The sequence below is a fragment of the Sceloporus occidentalis genome, unplaced genomic scaffold, assembly GCF_023333645.1.
Source record: "Sceloporus occidentalis isolate IW3139 unplaced genomic scaffold, rSceOcc1.0.p SCAF_282, whole genome shotgun sequence".
NCBI classification, from domain to species: domain Eukaryota; kingdom Metazoa; phylum Chordata; class Lepidosauria; order Squamata; family Phrynosomatidae; genus Sceloporus; species Sceloporus occidentalis.
In genome coordinates, this window is record NW_028317262.1 from 684708 (window position 1) to 701979 (window position 17272).

The 17272-nt window shown below is 51.4% G+C and overlaps 1 protein-coding gene across 1 annotated transcript in view; it reads right to left on the reverse strand.

Annotated features, from left to right (window-relative positions):
* Window positions 1-7971: 7971 nt before the first annotated feature.
* LOC149275536 (uncharacterized) overlaps window positions 7972-17272 on the reverse strand; it is a 28088-nt gene continuing 18787 nt past the window's right edge. The window contains exons 9-10 of the mRNA XM_089504654.1: window positions 16378-17266; window positions 7972-8461 (exon numbers count right to left, since the gene is read on the reverse strand). Of these exons, the coding sequence (XP_089360780.1) occupies window positions 7972-8461; window positions 16378-17266 (1379 nt within the window). The remainder of the gene's footprint in view (window positions 8462-16377; window positions 17267-17272) is intronic.

Genomic DNA, 17272 nt, shown 5'->3' on the forward strand with positions numbered 1-17272 from the left:
TGGAGATGTCTGTAGAGAGTGTTGTGTTGTGTAGTTATGGAGATGTCTGTAAAGAGTGTGGTGTTGTGTAGTTATGGAGATGTATGTAGAGAGTGTTGTGTAGTTATGGAGATGTCTGTAGAGAGTATCGTGTTGTGTAGTTATGGAGATGTCTGTAGAGAGTGTGGTGTTGTGTAGTTATGGAGATGTATGTAGAGAGTGTCGTGTTGTGTAGTTATGGAGATGTCTGTAGAGAGTGTTGTGTAGTTATGGAGATGTCTGTAGAGAGTGTTGTGTAGTTATGGAGATGTCTGTAAAGAGTGTGGTGTTGTGTAGTTATGGAGATGTCTGTAGAGAGTGTCGTGTTGTGTAGTTATGGAGATGTCTGTAGAGAGTGTTGTGTAGTTATGCAGAGTGTTGTGTTGTGTAGTTATGGGGATGTCTGTAGAGTGTGTCGTGTTGTGTAGGTTTGGAGATGTCTGTAGAGAGTGTCGTGTTGTATAGTTATGGGGATGTCTGTAGAGAGTGTCGTGTTGTGTAGCTATGTAGATGTCTGTAGAGAGTGTTGTGTTGTATAGTTATGGGGATGTCTGTAGAGAGTGTCGTGTTGTGTAGCTATGTAGATGTCTGTAGAGAGTGTTGTGTTGTGTAGTTATGGAGATGTCTGTAGAGGGTGTTGTGTAGTTATAGAGATGTATGTAGAGAGTGTGGTGTTGTGTAGTTATGGAGATGTCTGTAGAGAGTGTTGTGTAGTTATGGAGATGTCTGTAGAGAGTGTTGTGTTGTGTAGTTATGGAGATGTCTGTAGAGAGTGTTGTGTTGTGTAGTTGTGGGGATGTCTGTAGAGAGTGTGGTGTTGTGTAGTTATGGGTAGTCTGTAGAGAGTGTCGTGTTGTGTAGCTATGTAGATGTCTGTAGAGAGTGTTGTGTTGTGTAGCTATGTAGATGTCTGTAGAGAGTGTTGTGTAGTTATGGAGATGTCTGTAGAGAGTGTTGTGTAGTTATGGAGATGTCTGTAGAGAGTGTGGTGTTGTGTAGTTATGGAGATGTCTGTAGAGAGTGTGGTGTTGTGTAGTTATGGAGATGTCTGTAGAGAGTGTTGTGTAGTTATGGAGATGTCTGTAGAGAGTGTTGTGTAGTTATGGAGATGTCTGTAGAGAGTGTGGTGTTGTGTAGTTATGGTGATGTATGTAGAGAGTGTTGTGTTGTATAGTTATGGGGATGTCTGTAGAGAGTGTGGTGTTGTGTAGTTATGGAGATGTCTGTAGAGAGTGTTGTGTAGTTATGGAGATGTCTGTAGAGAGTGTTGTGTAGTTATGGAGATGTCTGTAGAGAGTGTGGTGTTGTGTAGTTATGGAGATGTCTGTAGAGAGTGTGGTGTTGTGTAGTTATGGAGATGTCTGTAGAGAGTGTTGTGTAGTTATGGAGATGTCTGTAGAGAGTGTTGTGTAGTTATGGAGATGTCTGTAGAGAGTGTGGTGTTGTGTAGTTATGGTGATGTCTGTAGAGAGTGTTGTGTAGTTATGGTGATGTATGTAGAGAGTGTTGTGTTGTATAGTTATGGGGATGTCTGTAGAGAGTGTTGTGTTGTGTAGTTATGGAGATGTCTGTAGAGAGTGTTGTGTAGTTATGGAGATGTCTGTAGAGAGTGTTGTGTAGTTATGGTGATGTCTGTAGAGAGTGTTGTGTTGTGTAGTTATGGAGATGTCTGTAGAGAGTGTTGTGTAGTTATGGAGATGTCTGTAGAGAGTGTGGTGTTGTGTAGTTATGGGGATGTCTGTAGAGAGTGTCGTGTTGTGTAGTTATGGAGATGTCTGTAGAGTGTTGTGTTGTGTAGTTATGGAGATGTCTGTAGAGAGTGTTGTGTAGTTATGGAGATAAATGTATTGTGTTAATACCCATGCTGGGGCAGTACAGCACTCTGAAGGAGGGGGGTCTGCCACTGAGGGGGTATCAGGGTCCTGGTAGGGGTTAATGTTTGGGCTGGGGGCACTAGGCAGGGTATTTGCCCCCCATGGGGTATCAGAGTACTGGTAGGGGCTAATGTTTGGGCTGGGGGCACTGGGCAGGGTATTTGCCCCCCATGGGGTATCAGAGTACTGGTAGGGGATAATGTTTGGGCTGGGGGCACTAGGCAGGGTATTTGGGTCCCCTATGGAGCAGTACTGGCAGTAAGTGCCCTACATCCATACATACCCGGCCGTCTGCTCCCAGATGCCCGGCTCCGCCTCCACTACCCCTGCCCTCCCTGTCACAAAGAGCCAGATGCACGTCAAAGGGCCGAGCCGGGGTGGAAGCGGGGGTATCACGGGAGGTGTAGTCCTTCCTGCCGCGCATGCGCACCCGCGCTTTCTACGGCTCCGCGCGCAGACTGACGCCTGCGTTACCATGGAGATGGATCAGCGCCAATATATAGAGAGGGTCGTAAGGATAAAGTATGCGGCGGCCATGTTTACTGTGGGCAAAACAGCTCTCGTCTCCCTACGAAGTAAGGGCAGAGCCCTGGAAATAAATGAAATTCATATGGAGACGCATTCATGTACTGGGAGTATACTTGAACCCAGTGTGTAGATCTACCGGGACTATACCGGAACCCAGTGTGTAGATCTACCGGGACTATACCGGAACCCAGTGTGTAGATCTACCGGGAGTATACCGGGGCCCAGTGTGTAGATCTACCGGGAGTATACCGGGGCCCAGTGTGTGGATCTACCGGGAGTATACCGGAACCCAGTGTGTGGATCTACCGGGAGTATACCGGGGCCCAGTGTGTGGATCTACCGGGAGTATACCGGAACCCAGTGTGTGGATCTACCGGGAGTATACCGGAACCCAGTGTGTGGATCTACCGGGAGTATACCGGAACCCAGTGTGTAGATCTACCGGGAGTATACCGGAACCCAGTGTGTAGATCTACCGGGAGTATACCGGAACCCAGTGTGTAGATCTACCGGGAGTATACCGGAACCCAGTGTGTAAATCTACCGGGAGTATACACTGTATATGTGCGTGTTAGTATATAGTGTCGGCATGAGTGTGTGTGTTAGTATATAGTGTGTGTGTTAGTATATAGTGTGAGTGTTATTATATAGTGTGAGTGTGTGTTATTATATAGTGTGTGTTATATAGTGTGAGTGTGTTATTATATAGTGTTAGTATATAGTGTGAGTGTGTGTGTTAGTATCTAGTGTGTGTGTTAGTATCTAGTGTGTGTTATCATATAGTGTTAGTATATAGTGTGAGTGTGTGTGTTATCATATAGTGTTAGTATATAGTGTGAGTGTGTGTGTTATTATATAGTGTTAGTATATAGTGTGAGTGAGTGTGTTAGTATATAGTGTGTGTTATTATAAAGTGTGAGTGTGTGTTATTATATAGTGTTAGTATATAGTGTGTGTTATTATATAGTGTGAGTGTGTGTGTTATTATATAGTGTTAGTATATAGTGTGAGTGTGTGTGTTATTATATAGTGTTAGTATATAGTGTGAGTGTGTTAGTATATAGTGTTATTAGATAGTGCGAGTGTGTGTTATTATATAGTGTTAGTATATAGTGTGTTAGTGTGTGTTAGTATATAATGTGTGTTATTATATAGTGTTAGTATATAGTGTGAGTGTTATTATATAGTGTGAGTGTGTGTGTGTTATTATATAGTGTTAGTATATAGTGTGTGTTATTATATAGTGTGAGTGTGTGTGTGTTATTATATAGTGTTAGTATATAGTGTGAGTGTGTGTGTTATTATATAGTGTTAGTATATAGTGTGAGTGTGTGTGTTATTATATAGTGTTAGTATATAGTGTGAGTGTGTTAGTATATAGTGTTATTATATAGTGCGAGCGTGTGTGTTATTATATAGCGTGAGTGTGTGTGTGTTAGTATATAGTGTGTGTGTGTGTTATTATATAGTGTTAGTACATAGTGTGTTAGTGTGTGTGTTAGTATATTGTGTGTGTGTTATTATATAGTGTTAGTATATAGTGTGTATGTTATTAAATAGTGTGAGTGTGTGTGTTATTATATAGTGTGAGTGTGTGTGTTATTATATAGTGTTAGTATATAGTGTGTGTGTTATTATATAGTGTTAGTATATAGTGTGTTAGTGTGTGTGTTAGTATATAGTGTGAGTGTTATTATATAGTGTTAGTATATAGTGTGTATGTTATTAAATAGTGTGAGTGTGTGTGTTAGTATATAGTGTGTGTGTTATTATATAGTGTTAGTATATAGTGTGAGTGTGTGTTATTATATAGTGTTAGTATATAGTGTGAGTGTGTGTGTTATTATATAGTGTGAGTGTGTTATTATATAGTGTTGGTCACTAAAGTCTGCCCTGGGGGTATTTGGTGACTTCTCTGTGGGGTATTATATCATTAACAGTGGCTGCCTCAGGGGTATTACCTACCTCCAATAGCCCAACTCTGCATCCACTACACCCCCTGGAAATGTGAGGAAAAGAGCCAATGGTCAGAGGAGATACAGTCACATGGGGAGGGGAAGACTTGGTTACCATAGAGACGAAAAGCTAAGTGACGGCTATAAAGGGCGGCGGCCATCTTTGTTTTGGGCAAAGTACGCCCCACGCCTCATAAACCCCCTCGGTGTAGATAGATGGGGTAAACACATTAATTCGGGGTCACCATCCGCTGCAACTCTCGACTACAACTCCCATCAGCCCCCTCATCTCCATCCCTATAGAGACAGTTCCTGAAAAATGACGCCATCGCGTGGAACGCACAACCAGGAAGTGCCGTGACACGCAAAGGCCATCTTCCGCCTCCTAAGCTTCCGGTTTAAAAAAACAAACCAAAACAGTACAGTGGCCGGTGGGGTATTTGGGGCAAGCTGAACCTGGTCTGATTCTTATGGTTGGGGTTATGGGGCAGGGAGGCACGGTATGGGGCAATTATTATGAACTGCCCTGGCTCCTGAGGTAGGTAACCTTAGCAGGCAAAGCAATGGGGGCAACTCTCAGCACCCTCAGCAGGTTTAGTCAGGGCCATTAGCCTGTGATTTGTCTTGTCACAGAGCGACGAGTTTCAGCTCCCTTCCCGCCGGCCATGAAGCGATCCGGAGACGCGATGGGTGAGAGAGTCCTGGAGCTCGCCCTGCAGATCGTCTCGCTGCTGAGCGGAGAGGTGAGGGCTCCGTCCGCCTGCATTACATCTACGTCCGCATGAGTGATCCTTATCCACTTCTCCCCGACATACAGGATTATATGATCATCAGGAAGCCCGGTGACCCCATCCCCCGTGTGTCCGACAGACCCCCGGGGACCCGGAGCCCCAGCCCGGTGCCTCCACCCCACTCGCCGACACACAAGAGGAACCGCGAGCAGAAGATCCTGGAACTGACCAACAAGATGATGTCCCTGCTGACTGGAGAGGTGAGCGCTGCTGGGAACGGGACGTTATACAGTAACACCGAGGCGTGTGTCTGGATGGTGACGGCTCATTGTGTGTCTCAGGTTCCTGTGAGGTGTGATGATGTCACCGTCTATTTCTCCATGGAGGAGTGGGAGTATTTAGAAGGACACAAGGAGCTTTACAGGGACGTGATGATGGAGACCCACCAGCCCCGCGGCTCTCCGGGTAAGAGGAGGTCACGTAGTATCAACATCCGCCTCACTCCAATGTATATATATGATTATCTCGGGACGATGACATCATTTGTCTGCATGTTTTTGGAGCAGTTGGGTTAGGGGTCGGGCAGCAGGTGGAAATAACTTTAATAACGGTGGGCTTTATCTTCAGCAGATTGCGCGGCTGAAGAGAAGAGTAACGAGAGCGGCCGCCGAGCGGCAAAACGCCCAAGGAAACAAAAGCGCAAGAAGGCGAAAAAGACAACAGAGATCCTGCCCAGAGACCGTGACCCGAGCAGGGGCGTCAGTACATCCCCCAAACACTCTCAGCCAGAAGATACGCGCTCCACGATTAAGGAGGAACCGGCGTCCTGTAAGGAAGAGACCCTCCGAGACACCGATGAGAAGCCTCCTCGGACGGTCTACACATCAACGCGCGTCAAGGAGGAAGCACCTCCACGGGAAGACGTTTATGCCCACCCAGAGCGGACGTGGACGGCGGTCCCGTCACCCCGTCTGACCGAGTCGCACTGGCTCGCTGGGCAGGACCTCCCCGACGCGTATACGTCTCCCGGCTACGTGTACAGCGCTCTGAGGGAGGAGATGGGTCTCTACGATGGCGGAGATCTCTTTGAGATGCATACCCCAGCAGGACACTCTTCTGCTCTGATGGCCGAGGACTCTTGGGAAGAGAGGGGTCCTCAGTCAGTGCACCCGGCCCTTCGTATTAAGGGGGAGCGTATGGATGTCTCTACCCCCGTAAGACTCACGCCGACAGGGTGCACATCTCCTCGAGTAAAGGAGGAAGCTCTGTCTCCCGGAGATTCGGATCGCTCTACGCCCATGGCTTACTTCAGGGGCTATCACAGAATGAACAGCGCTCTGCAGAAGAGAGCCAAGACGTTCCTGTCTGCGAAGGGGCAGGATCACCCCAGAAGGGGCAGTAGGTCGGCCGGCCCTCCTCACGAGATACCCCGGCCCGCGGACAGGACGTATAAGTGCCCGGCGTGTGAGAAGCGCTTCACGAGCAGCTCGGGGCTGGACAAGCATCAGACCGTCCACAGGGGGAAGAAGTTCTCGTGCCCAGCGTGCGCGAAGCTCTTCTTCTACAAGTCGAGTCTGGCCATCCACCAGCGGCTCCACACGGGGGAGAAGCTCTTCGCATGTCCCGTGTGCGGCAAGTGCTTCACCAACAACTCCAACCTGGTCGTCCACCAGCGCATCCACACCGGCGAGAAGCCCTACTCCTGCCCCGAGTGCGGCAAGCGCTTCGGCCACAAGGGCCACCTCAACCGGCACTCCAGGATCCACGCTGGCGAGAGGCGCTATCTCCACGAGGACAGCGGCCTGATGAGTGACTGGATGCCGCGCAACGCGGGCTGCTGGTCTCAAAAGCTCCAGGATGTTAACCCTTTCTGCTCGGCCGACAGGAGCCTCTAACCGTGAGAAAGGACACTTCGGATTAAATCGGGGAGGAAAAAAAAAAAGCTAATTTATTGAAATGTACGACCGTATGATTTTATATATTAAATGATGATGTCATCCGTTTTATTTCTACCCATTTTAATGGCTGATTTATGTGATAACACTAATACAGCATTTGATTTTTTAATAATAACAGTAATAATAATTAAGTTAACCCTTTCGTTACCCTATAGCTGCACAGTTACGTCCTGAGGAGTTGTAGGAAGATCACTGCTACGGGGTACCGGGAAGTTCAGGGGAACCATTGCCGTCCGGTAGACGTCGCCGCCGACACCCAATGGGGGGTCGCTGTAGGGCAAATTCCGTGAACAATACGGTGAGCCCAGTGATGTCACTATGACATCACTGCCATAGATAAGATGTATCCCTAAATGATCTCCATCCGTATGTAACCGTGCTCAAAATAATAATAATAAAAATCCCCGACACCCCATTGGCCGGGAGCTACATATAACCCCCCCTTCTGTTTACTGTCCCCCAAGCCGGAACTATTAACATACTGCCCTATCGGGTGCTGTGTGGGGGACCGATGTGGCCTCTGTCTGTAACCCGTGGATGTTGGGAACATAAATCAGGGCATCGATCAGCAGCAGTCCAGGGCCGAGAAATTCTCAGAAAATTGCAAAAAAGAAACAGATTTTATTAATTTAGTTTTTTTTTGTTTTTTTTTACACACCGGCGCTCACAATGATTGTTTCTGTGCGTTTCTATGGTTTCAAATAAAAGCCGTATTTGTTTGTGAGAATAAGGAAGTGTAATTTGTGTGGGTTCATCCAACACAGAAATGGGGGAAATATCTGAATTTAACCCAATAATGGTAAAAATAGCAAAAAAAAAGAACCACAAGCCTGTTTCCCAGTAGACCCCACCCACAGTGCCCCTCCCCGTTGACGCTCCTCGTGGGTGGCGCCCATGAAGTGTCTCGTTACTCTGTCTCTTCTTCATCCTTGTGAATCTTCTGATGCCGCTGGAGGCTCGAGCTGCAGGAATAGCTCTTTGTGCACCTCAGACACGGGAAGAGCTTCTCTCCGCGGTGGACGCTCTCGTGCTTCGCGAGGTCCAACTTGTGGGCGAATTTCTTCTCGCACGTGGAGCAGGCGAACGGCTTCTCCTGCGTGTGGATCCTCTGGTGAACGACCAGGTTAGACATGTGTATGAAGCACTTCCCGCAGACGGCGCATGCATACTGAGTCCTCCCCCTGTGAGCGCTTCGATGTATGGCCAGCTCGGCCTTGGCAGCGAAGCGGTGGCCGCAGTCCCGGCAGCGGTAGGTCCTCACGGCGGCGTGGCTCTTCTGGTGCCGGGCGAGGTGGGCGCTCTGCTTGTAGGACTTGCCGCAGTCGGCGCAGGCGTACGGTCTCTCGCCGGTGTGGACCCGATGGTGTCGGAGGAGGTTAGAGTATCTGTCGAAGAACCTCCCGCATTCGGTGCAGATGAAGGACCTCTCTTTTCGGTGGGACCGCTGATGCTGCTCAAGATGGGACTTGCAGAAGAAGGCCTGGCCGCACTCCTGGCAGTCCCAGAGTTGGTTTCCAGCGGGGTCTGTGTGACTGTAGGAAAAACATTCAAAATGGCCGCCATAACCATAGGAACCCCCCATGGATTTCTCCCCAACCTCGTGGCAGCTCGGTGGCAGCTCTGCGCTGTCCTCAATAGTCTCCTCCTTAATACAAACGGTCGAGTACTCGATCACACACTCGTCTTGGCCGGTACACGCCACGGGGTCTGGGGCATCTTCATCCTCCACCTTTACAGTCACTGACTCTTCCCGATGGTGGGGGGTAATGCTGGCACTTTCCATCCTGCCCCAGGTGGGGTAAGTACTCGGCCTATCGGATTACTGCCTGACGAGGGGTATTTCTTCTCAGGAAGGCATCTGTTGGAACAGAAAATGTGGGGATTTCTCAGACTCTTTAGCCAAGAAAGAGTTAATTAATTCCTCCCCAGCCCTGGCTGAGACTTACATGACCCAAGCAAGCCCTTAATGTATTACAGGCTTTTACCCCCTCATACCCCAATATTACAGGCTTTTACCCCCTCATACCCCAATATTACAGGCTTTTACCCCCTCATACCCCAATATTACAGGCTTTTACCCCCTCATACCCCAGTGTAACAGGCTTTTACCCCCTCATTCCCCAGTATAACAGGGTTTTACCCCCTCATTCCCCAGCATTCCAGGACTTCACCCCCCTCATACCCCAGTGTAACAGGGTTTTACCCCCTCATACCCCAGTGTAACAGGGTTTCCCCCCTCATACCCCAGTGTAACAGGGCTTAACCCTCTCATACCCCAGCATTCCAGGACTTCACCCCCTCATACCCCAGTGTAACAGGGGTTTCCCCCCTCATACCCCGCTATAACAGGGTTTCCCCCCTCATACCCCGCTATAACAGGGCTTAACCCTCTCATACCCCAGCATTCCAGGCTTTTACCCCCCCCGTATAGCACACTGGATGGTGGGATTTAGAGGAATAGAGGGCATTCAGACTACAGCTCCTATCACCCTCAGCCCCACCTGGAGATTGTGAGGTGATGTCCCTGCAGCCCTGGCACAGCCCTGGGCCCTCAACGACACAGTCAGCTCCCCTCTGGCGTCATTCACAGTCCCATGACGTCACTAGCGCAGTACGAAGACTCCATTACCATAAATACGGGTCTGCAGCACGGCAGGCTCCTCCTCTCATCAGTTCTAAATCCCGCCCCCTAAACGTCACTCTACGACGTTAACTCGTCTCACAATCGCAGGCCATTTGCCCTCCTCCAATATGGCGCCGTGCAGTCTGCTTGTCCCGTGAGGTCACATCCGCCTCCGACGGCGTTACTGACAGTCTGACCGGCAGAAGTCAGTGACCTCACAGTATCTGCATCATCGGGTGCAACTGACTGACTTCTGCTTTCTACATTTTCACTTACAGAGTCTGTAGCGCAGTACAATGGACCCTCGCTCCCCCCCAGAGCTTACAGTCTAGAGGGGCCGGGGTGCTGAACGCCGGCTGTTAATTATTAACCCCTTTATTATAGGCGACGGGTGGTATGGTCCAGACACCGGGTGCGTGCGTGGGGGGGTAATAGTGATTGCCCTCTATCAGGGTCAGGCTGCGGCGCATGCTGCTTAGGGCTGGGCTGTGTAAGAGGCGCGCTCCCAGTCCGTGCCACCGCTGGTGATGTCAGGGGTGTCTCTCCAACGCAGTGGTGAACCCTCCGCTCTCTGGGGGAGGATCTCCCACCCGCGGGGCAGGAAACACCCCGGGGTAATAAAGCTCATTAAATACCTCTCGTTATACCCAGGACTGGTCAGGGGGAGCCCTCCGATCATCTTCGGCATCGAGAGGGGCCACCAGCAGCCCGAGGAGAAGGATAGGCCGGGTATATATTCACAGGTCAGTAATAAATGTGGGGGTATCAGTGACTTCATAACCCATGGGGCGGGGCTATACAGTGGGGTAATATGTCTGAGATTGGGTAAATTATGTGTTAAATTATTTTCTACCGTAAATGGTGCGGCGTAACGGGTAGGAAGTACACCAAATGTACACAGGGTGTCTCTTTAGAAAGAATCTTGCGGGAGAGAGAGTGCTGGAACTGCATGTGTCTCCTGCTAGAGAGAGGAGCGGGTGGGTGGGGGGTTAATTATACAGAGAGGATCCCAGAACCCCCTGACTAGGGTAACACTTTCTAACCCATTCAGTCCCCTTAGGACGTATAGGTACGTTACAGCGGCAGGGAGACGCCGGCTGTCTCTTCCGTTACTGGTCGCTGCTGACACCCACCCTGCTGGCTGATCGCTATTATTGCGATCTGTGGACCCCTGCTCGCTGATCACATTGTTGTCAGGAGGAGGAGATGGAGAAAACTAGATTCTACCCTCCAAAAAATGTAATAAATGAAAAGTCACACGGCCCTGGGTGCAAAAAATAAAAAGTGCCCCTTAACCCTGTCACTATAAATAATAAAAAAAATTCACTACCCCAGGGGGTATTAAAAAATGTGTGATATGGGGTAATATGTAAAGCAGATCGCTGTTCTTTATGTATGGGGTTAACTTTCTGTTTATTTGCTGCAAGGGTTCTGATTGAATCAAAATAATGTGGCATTCAGAGGGTTAATGAAGCAGACCAAAACCGCTGCTGTGTTGCCATGGTAACACGCAGGGAACACCTGATGCTGGTGTTACTTTACCGCGAATGCTGCACTTTCCATACCGTTCACGCGTTACCATGGTAACCGCCGAGTCCCCGTGTAAACTGTTACTACGGCATACGTTCCTGCCCTCATCGAACATGGCGCCGAGCGGGCGCTCCCATCCAGTGACGTCGCATCCGCACTCAACAGCGGGGCTCGGGTTCTGCGCGCCCGTCTCTATGACGACTGAACAGAGCGACGGCCGCAGAAAAGGAGTAGTGGAGACGGGGCCGAACCGCGGAGGTTAGTGGCCTTCTGTTATACAGCTGACGTCACTGGCTGATTTCCTTCAGGGGCCGGATGGGCCCGGGAACGAGCAGTAAATATATAACTAATAAACGAGCTAATGTCTCCACTGCAGGCTGTCTCGCAGTGCGTACGGGAATACAGATATAAGTGCTCTGCTCCCAAGAGCTTACGCTCTAGCCATATGACCTGATAGACACTCAGGGCGCACTTAGAGCCCGTTACTGGTGTCCGCAGGGGGCCCCAGGCGCTGATGTGCCCCGGCTGCTGTGCTGCCCCTGTTATATGCCCTCGGCGACCCTCAGCCGGACAGTAGGGGCACCTGTCTGCGGGAGGGGATCAGTGTGATGTCTGTCACCGGCAGCCGCCTCACACGCTGGGTACCATGTCGGTGATGTCTGTCACCGGCAGCCGCCTCACACGGCAGGTACTGTGCCGGATTGGTAATGTCTGTCACCGGCAGCCGCCACACACGCCGGGTACCATGCCGCTGAGTGAGACATCTCCGCGTTTACCCCGGTGTGATGCATACCTGTGATGCGCTGACGTTATTTGGGGTAATAACTGCTGGTTACACACGCAGGGCCCGACGATGAGACGCCTCCAGCCATGTCTGCGTTAGAGCGAGGAGAAGAGCTGCACACGAGAGACCACCAGGCAGCGGAGAGCCCGACGGATACCTGCGCAGGTCAGTAGCAAACCCTCTCACTACACACCTCCTCTGGAAGACAATTCTCTATACCAACTACACCTCAGGGAACAAGATGCTTACGTAGAAACCCAGAATCTGCTGGACATTCGGCCCCATCCGGCCCATCTAGACAGACATTGGTCTCATCTTAGATTCAGGAGCCGTATGTCTATGCCATACATGTTTAATACCCGCACTGTACTACCATCTACCACTTCTGCCAGGAGGCTGTTCCACTTATCTACCACCCTCTCAGTAAAGTAAAACTTCTGTCCATTCCATCTCAGCCTCTGACCCTCTAATGTTAGATTCTGGCCACTGGTTTTTTATTCCTCCCCGTACGCAGCGTAGAGCGTAGTGGAGGTAATCGGGAGCGTGACGTAAGGGATTTAACGCTCGGACATTGTCTTTCAGATGCCTCCGGAGGGATGTATGACGGACATCACGTGATGCAGGACGTGGAATGCGTGGTGATAAAGGTAGAGGAATCGGATATCGAGGAGGAGGAGTCCCCTGGAGTCCCTCCCCCGCGGATCCCCTCCCCCGAGAAGCCGTTCTCGTGTAGCGACTGCAGGAAGTGCTTCATCATGGAGTCGCGGTTCCGTAGACACCGGTGCCAGGCGGAGAAGGCCTTCGCGTGTCTGGTGTGCGGGAAGCGCTTCATCACGGAGTCGCGGTTCCTCGGCCACCGGTGCGTCCCCCCCGGAGAGAGGCCCTTCTCCTGCCCCGAGTGCGGCAGGCGCTTCGTCAAACACTCGCACTTCCTGCGGCACCAGTCGATCCACACGGGGGAGAAGCCCTTCGCGTGTTTCATCTGCGGGAAGAGCTTCCGCACGAAGAGTTACCTGGTCACGCACCAGCGCACGCACACGGGCGAGAAGCCCTTCGCGTGTCCCGAGTGCGGGAAGAGCTTCCGCGCCAAGTGCTACCTCATCATCCACCAGCGGATCCACAGCGGGGAGAAGCCCTTCCCCTGCCGCGTCTGCGCCAAGTCCTTCGTCAGCACGTCGGACTTCGTCAGGCACCAGCGGGTCCACACCGGGGAGAGGCCGTTCGCCTGCGCGGAGTGCGGGAAACGCTTCGCCACCAAGTCCAACCTGGCCAAACACGAGCGGGTCCACACCGGGGAGAAGCCCTTCTCGTGTTCCGAGTGCGGCAAGTTCTTCACGTGCAGCACCAACCTGGTGATCCACCGCAAGATCCACGCGCGGGAGAAGGACAGGAGCCTCGCTTCCCACCAGAAAGCTCGCGCCAAGAGACGGCCTCGGACCGGCCAACGGGAGCCTGGCGAGAACCCGGACGCAACTAGCCTCATGGTGAAGGAGGAAGACCTCGGCCACTCGTCAGACCCTGCCGTGGATGCCAAAGATAATCTGAGTCCGTGGGCCGCAGATACGACGGAGAGCGGCGACAGTCAGAGCGTCACAAACGCCAGAACCCTCCCTGAAGAGACGTCCTTCCTGTGCTCCGACTGCGGCAAAAGTTTCAAGTATCACGGAAGTCTCATTTTACACCAGAGGTCTCACGAGGAGTACCAGCGCGCCCGTGGCTTGCGTGTGGGGGGCTCGTTAGCAGGGGGCGGGATCGGCGCGGGCGGCCCGGAGAGGGAGGTCCACCCGTGTTCCGTGTGCGGAAAAGGCTTCAAGTACAAAGCGAACTGCGTTCGGCATCAGCTGACTCACGCCGTAGTGAAGCATTTCGCCTGCGCCGAGTGCGGCGCGTGTTTCGGCGAGAAGCTGCACCTCCTTCGGCACCAGAGGAGCCACGCCGGGGCCAAACCGTTCTCGTGCCCCGACTGTGGCAAATGTTTCAAGTTCAGCGCCAGTCTTCTGAAACACCAGAAGCTTCACGCCGGGGAGAAGGCCTTCCCCTGCCCCACGTGCGGCAAATGCTTCTTTAAGAGATCCAACCTTCTCCGGCACAAAAACAAACATGGGGGGGAGGAGCCGCTGCCCTGTGCGGGGGAGGAGCCGCTGCCCTGTTCAGGCAGCAGCTCCTCCCCACTTAGTCGAAAAACCCAAGCTGGAGACTGACCAGCATATTCTCCCCGGGGAGGAGCCCTGCAATGCGAGCGAGAGCCGTCTCTGATGGTAGGGCCCGGAGTGCTTCCTGTACCCCCCCACCCCGGGTGTTTCACACTGTAACGTGTCATGCGCTTATTACATCATCAATCGATGTGACGGGGATGGAGCTCCAGCATTGAAGATGCTTTTCAGGGACTTTCAGTTGACTTCTTTCCGTGAAAGGGACCCCCTCCCCCGATTATATATTAAATAATCATGACATCATGTTTCTGGATTCTATTTATTTGACATCATAACCACACCAAGTGCTTCCTAATACCCAACACCTGCCCTGTATAATGTATAGTTCAATGGGCGGGGAGATTGATTTATCTATACATTATACAGGGATCCTGGCTCGCTGATTTATCTATACATTATACAGGGGGCCGGTCACTGATTTATATATATACATTATACAGGGGGCCGGTCACTGATTTATCTATACATTATACAGGGGGCCGGCTCACTGATTTATCTATACATTATACAGGGGGCGGCTTGCTGATTTATCTATACATTATACAGTGGGCCGGTCACTGATTTATCTATACATTATACAGGGGGCCAGTCACTGATTTATCTATACATTATACAGGGGCCAGCTCGCTGATTTATCTATACATTATACAGGGGCCGGCTCACTGATTTATCTATACATTATACAGGGGCCGGCTCGCTGATTTATCTATACGTTATGCAGGGGGCCGGTCACTGATTTATCTATACATTATACAGGGGGCCGGTCACTGATTTATCTATACATTATACAGGGGCCGGCTCGCTGATTTATCTATACGTTATGCAGGGGGCCGGTCACTGATTTATCTATACATTATACAGGGACCGGTCACTGATTTATCTATACATTATACAGGGGGCCGGTCACTGATTTATCTATACATTATACAGGGGCCGGCTCACTGATTTATCTATACATTATACAGGGGGCCGGTCACTGATTTATCTATACATTATACAGGGGCCAGCTCGCCGATTTATCTATACATTATACAGGGGCCGGCCCGCTGATTTATCTATACGTTATACAGGGGGCCGGTCAGTGATTTATCTCCCCTGGCAGCAACCCCTTTACCCTCTGAGAGTGACTCCCTTACCGTTCATGCTTTAAAATGCCCTCCTCCTGCGTGGTCTGACGATTCTTGCCACTGATTGGCTGCTTGGCGCTCTGGATGCTGAGTGGGGATGAGTAGATCACGTGACCGCGATGAGTTCTGCTGGCGTGTCGGTTAATTTAAAGCGACGTCGCAGCTATTGTATGCATGAGATTTACCTTTAACAGGTTATGCATTGTGTGTCGTGGGAAGGGTGGAGCGGGACCACCAACATTATAAAATATATATAAAACTATGTTTCCTGTCAACTTGTGGCTCAAGGGGTGGGGGTGGGGACCCTGACCATGGGGCACGAGGGGACGACTGACTGCATAAGTATTTGCTGACCTTCAACTTCTTTGACTCAACAAAACCTGCCACCAAGACCACGTCTCGGCTCATTGGTGGATCAGGAGCCGTTCACCGTAACGCGCTGCATGACTCGTCAGAGGATGGCGACCTGTCCACCCATGTCTCTGCTGCTTGGTGGATAGGAAGGAGTTCACCATAACCCACTGCCCACATGCATTCCTTGTAACTTTATTTATAAGAGACGGACGTACAATACTAGGAGCAGCAGAAAGACACACGTGGGGAGGCCACACCGAGCCACATAAATTCTTCTTATTACAATTGTTATTACAGGAAAGACATGAGGAGGATGCGGAGGATACAGATAAATAAGACAGAAAGTAACTTCCTCCAGAACCGGACACGCAGCTGGCGTAAAAGTGTTCGTGGGGGACCCCCACTAACCAAAGCCATAAAATCCTGTAGGGGCCACGCTGCTCACATGACCCCGGCTCATCCAGTGGCCCTGGATCTGTCTGTTCCATACACATATTGGACCACACAAAGAACAGCGATAACAATACGTCTGCTCCGAGGCCACCCCACAGGGCTCAGGCGATATGGACGTCCACCACGTTTCTCCTTTGATCGGATCATTTCTGATCAGTACACGAGGACGTACTTCCCTTCGGCGTGAAGCCGCGCGTGCTTAGAGAGCAGCGAGTTGGTAACGAAGCACTTCCCGCATTGCGGACACGCGAACGGCTTCTCCCCCGTGTGGCTCCTCTGGTGGCGGAGCAGCTTGGAGACGTAGCTGAAGCCTTTCCCGCACTCGATGCACATGAAGCGTTTCTGCTCCTCGTGGAACTGCTTGTGCGCGGCGAGACTGGCGTGGCACTTAAAGCACTTTCCGCACTCGGGACACGAGAAGGGCTTGGGCCCCGCGTGGAGCCTCATGTGCGTGACGAGGTTGGAGTTTCGGGTAAAGCATCTACCGCACTCGGGGCATGAAAACGGCTTCTCCCCCGTGTGGATCTTCTGGTGCGTGACCAGGTTGGAGTTGCGGCTGAAGCATTTGCCGCACTCGGGACACGGGAAGGGCTTCTCCCCCGCGTGGCTCTTCTGATGCGTGACGAGCTCCGCGCTGCAGCTGAAGCACCTGCCGCACTCCGAACACGTGAACGGCATCCCCGCCCGGTGGATTTTGCGATGCGTGACGAGGTTGGCCTTCTGGCTGAAGCTCTTCCCGCACTCTGAACACGCGAACGGCTTCTCCCCGGTGTGGATCTTCTGATGGGCCACCAGGTTGGTGTGCTGGGTGAAGCACTTCCCACACTCCACGCAGGAGTACGGACTCTCCCCGGAGTGGACCTTCTGATGGGAGAGGAGATTGGCCTTCCGGCTGAAGCACTTCCCGCATTCGGGGCAGGGGAAGGGCTTCTGGCCCGCGTGGGCCCCCTGATGCGCCACCAGTTTAAAGCTGCACCGAAAGGCTTTGCCGCATTCCAGGCAGGGAAAGGATTTCCGCGTGGCGCACGCTTTTCCGTTTCCTGTTTTCTCTCTGATCGCCTCGCTTTGGTTCCGGATGATTCCTTCCCCTCCAGCCGCGAATCCGCCGATGACATCATCTGAAA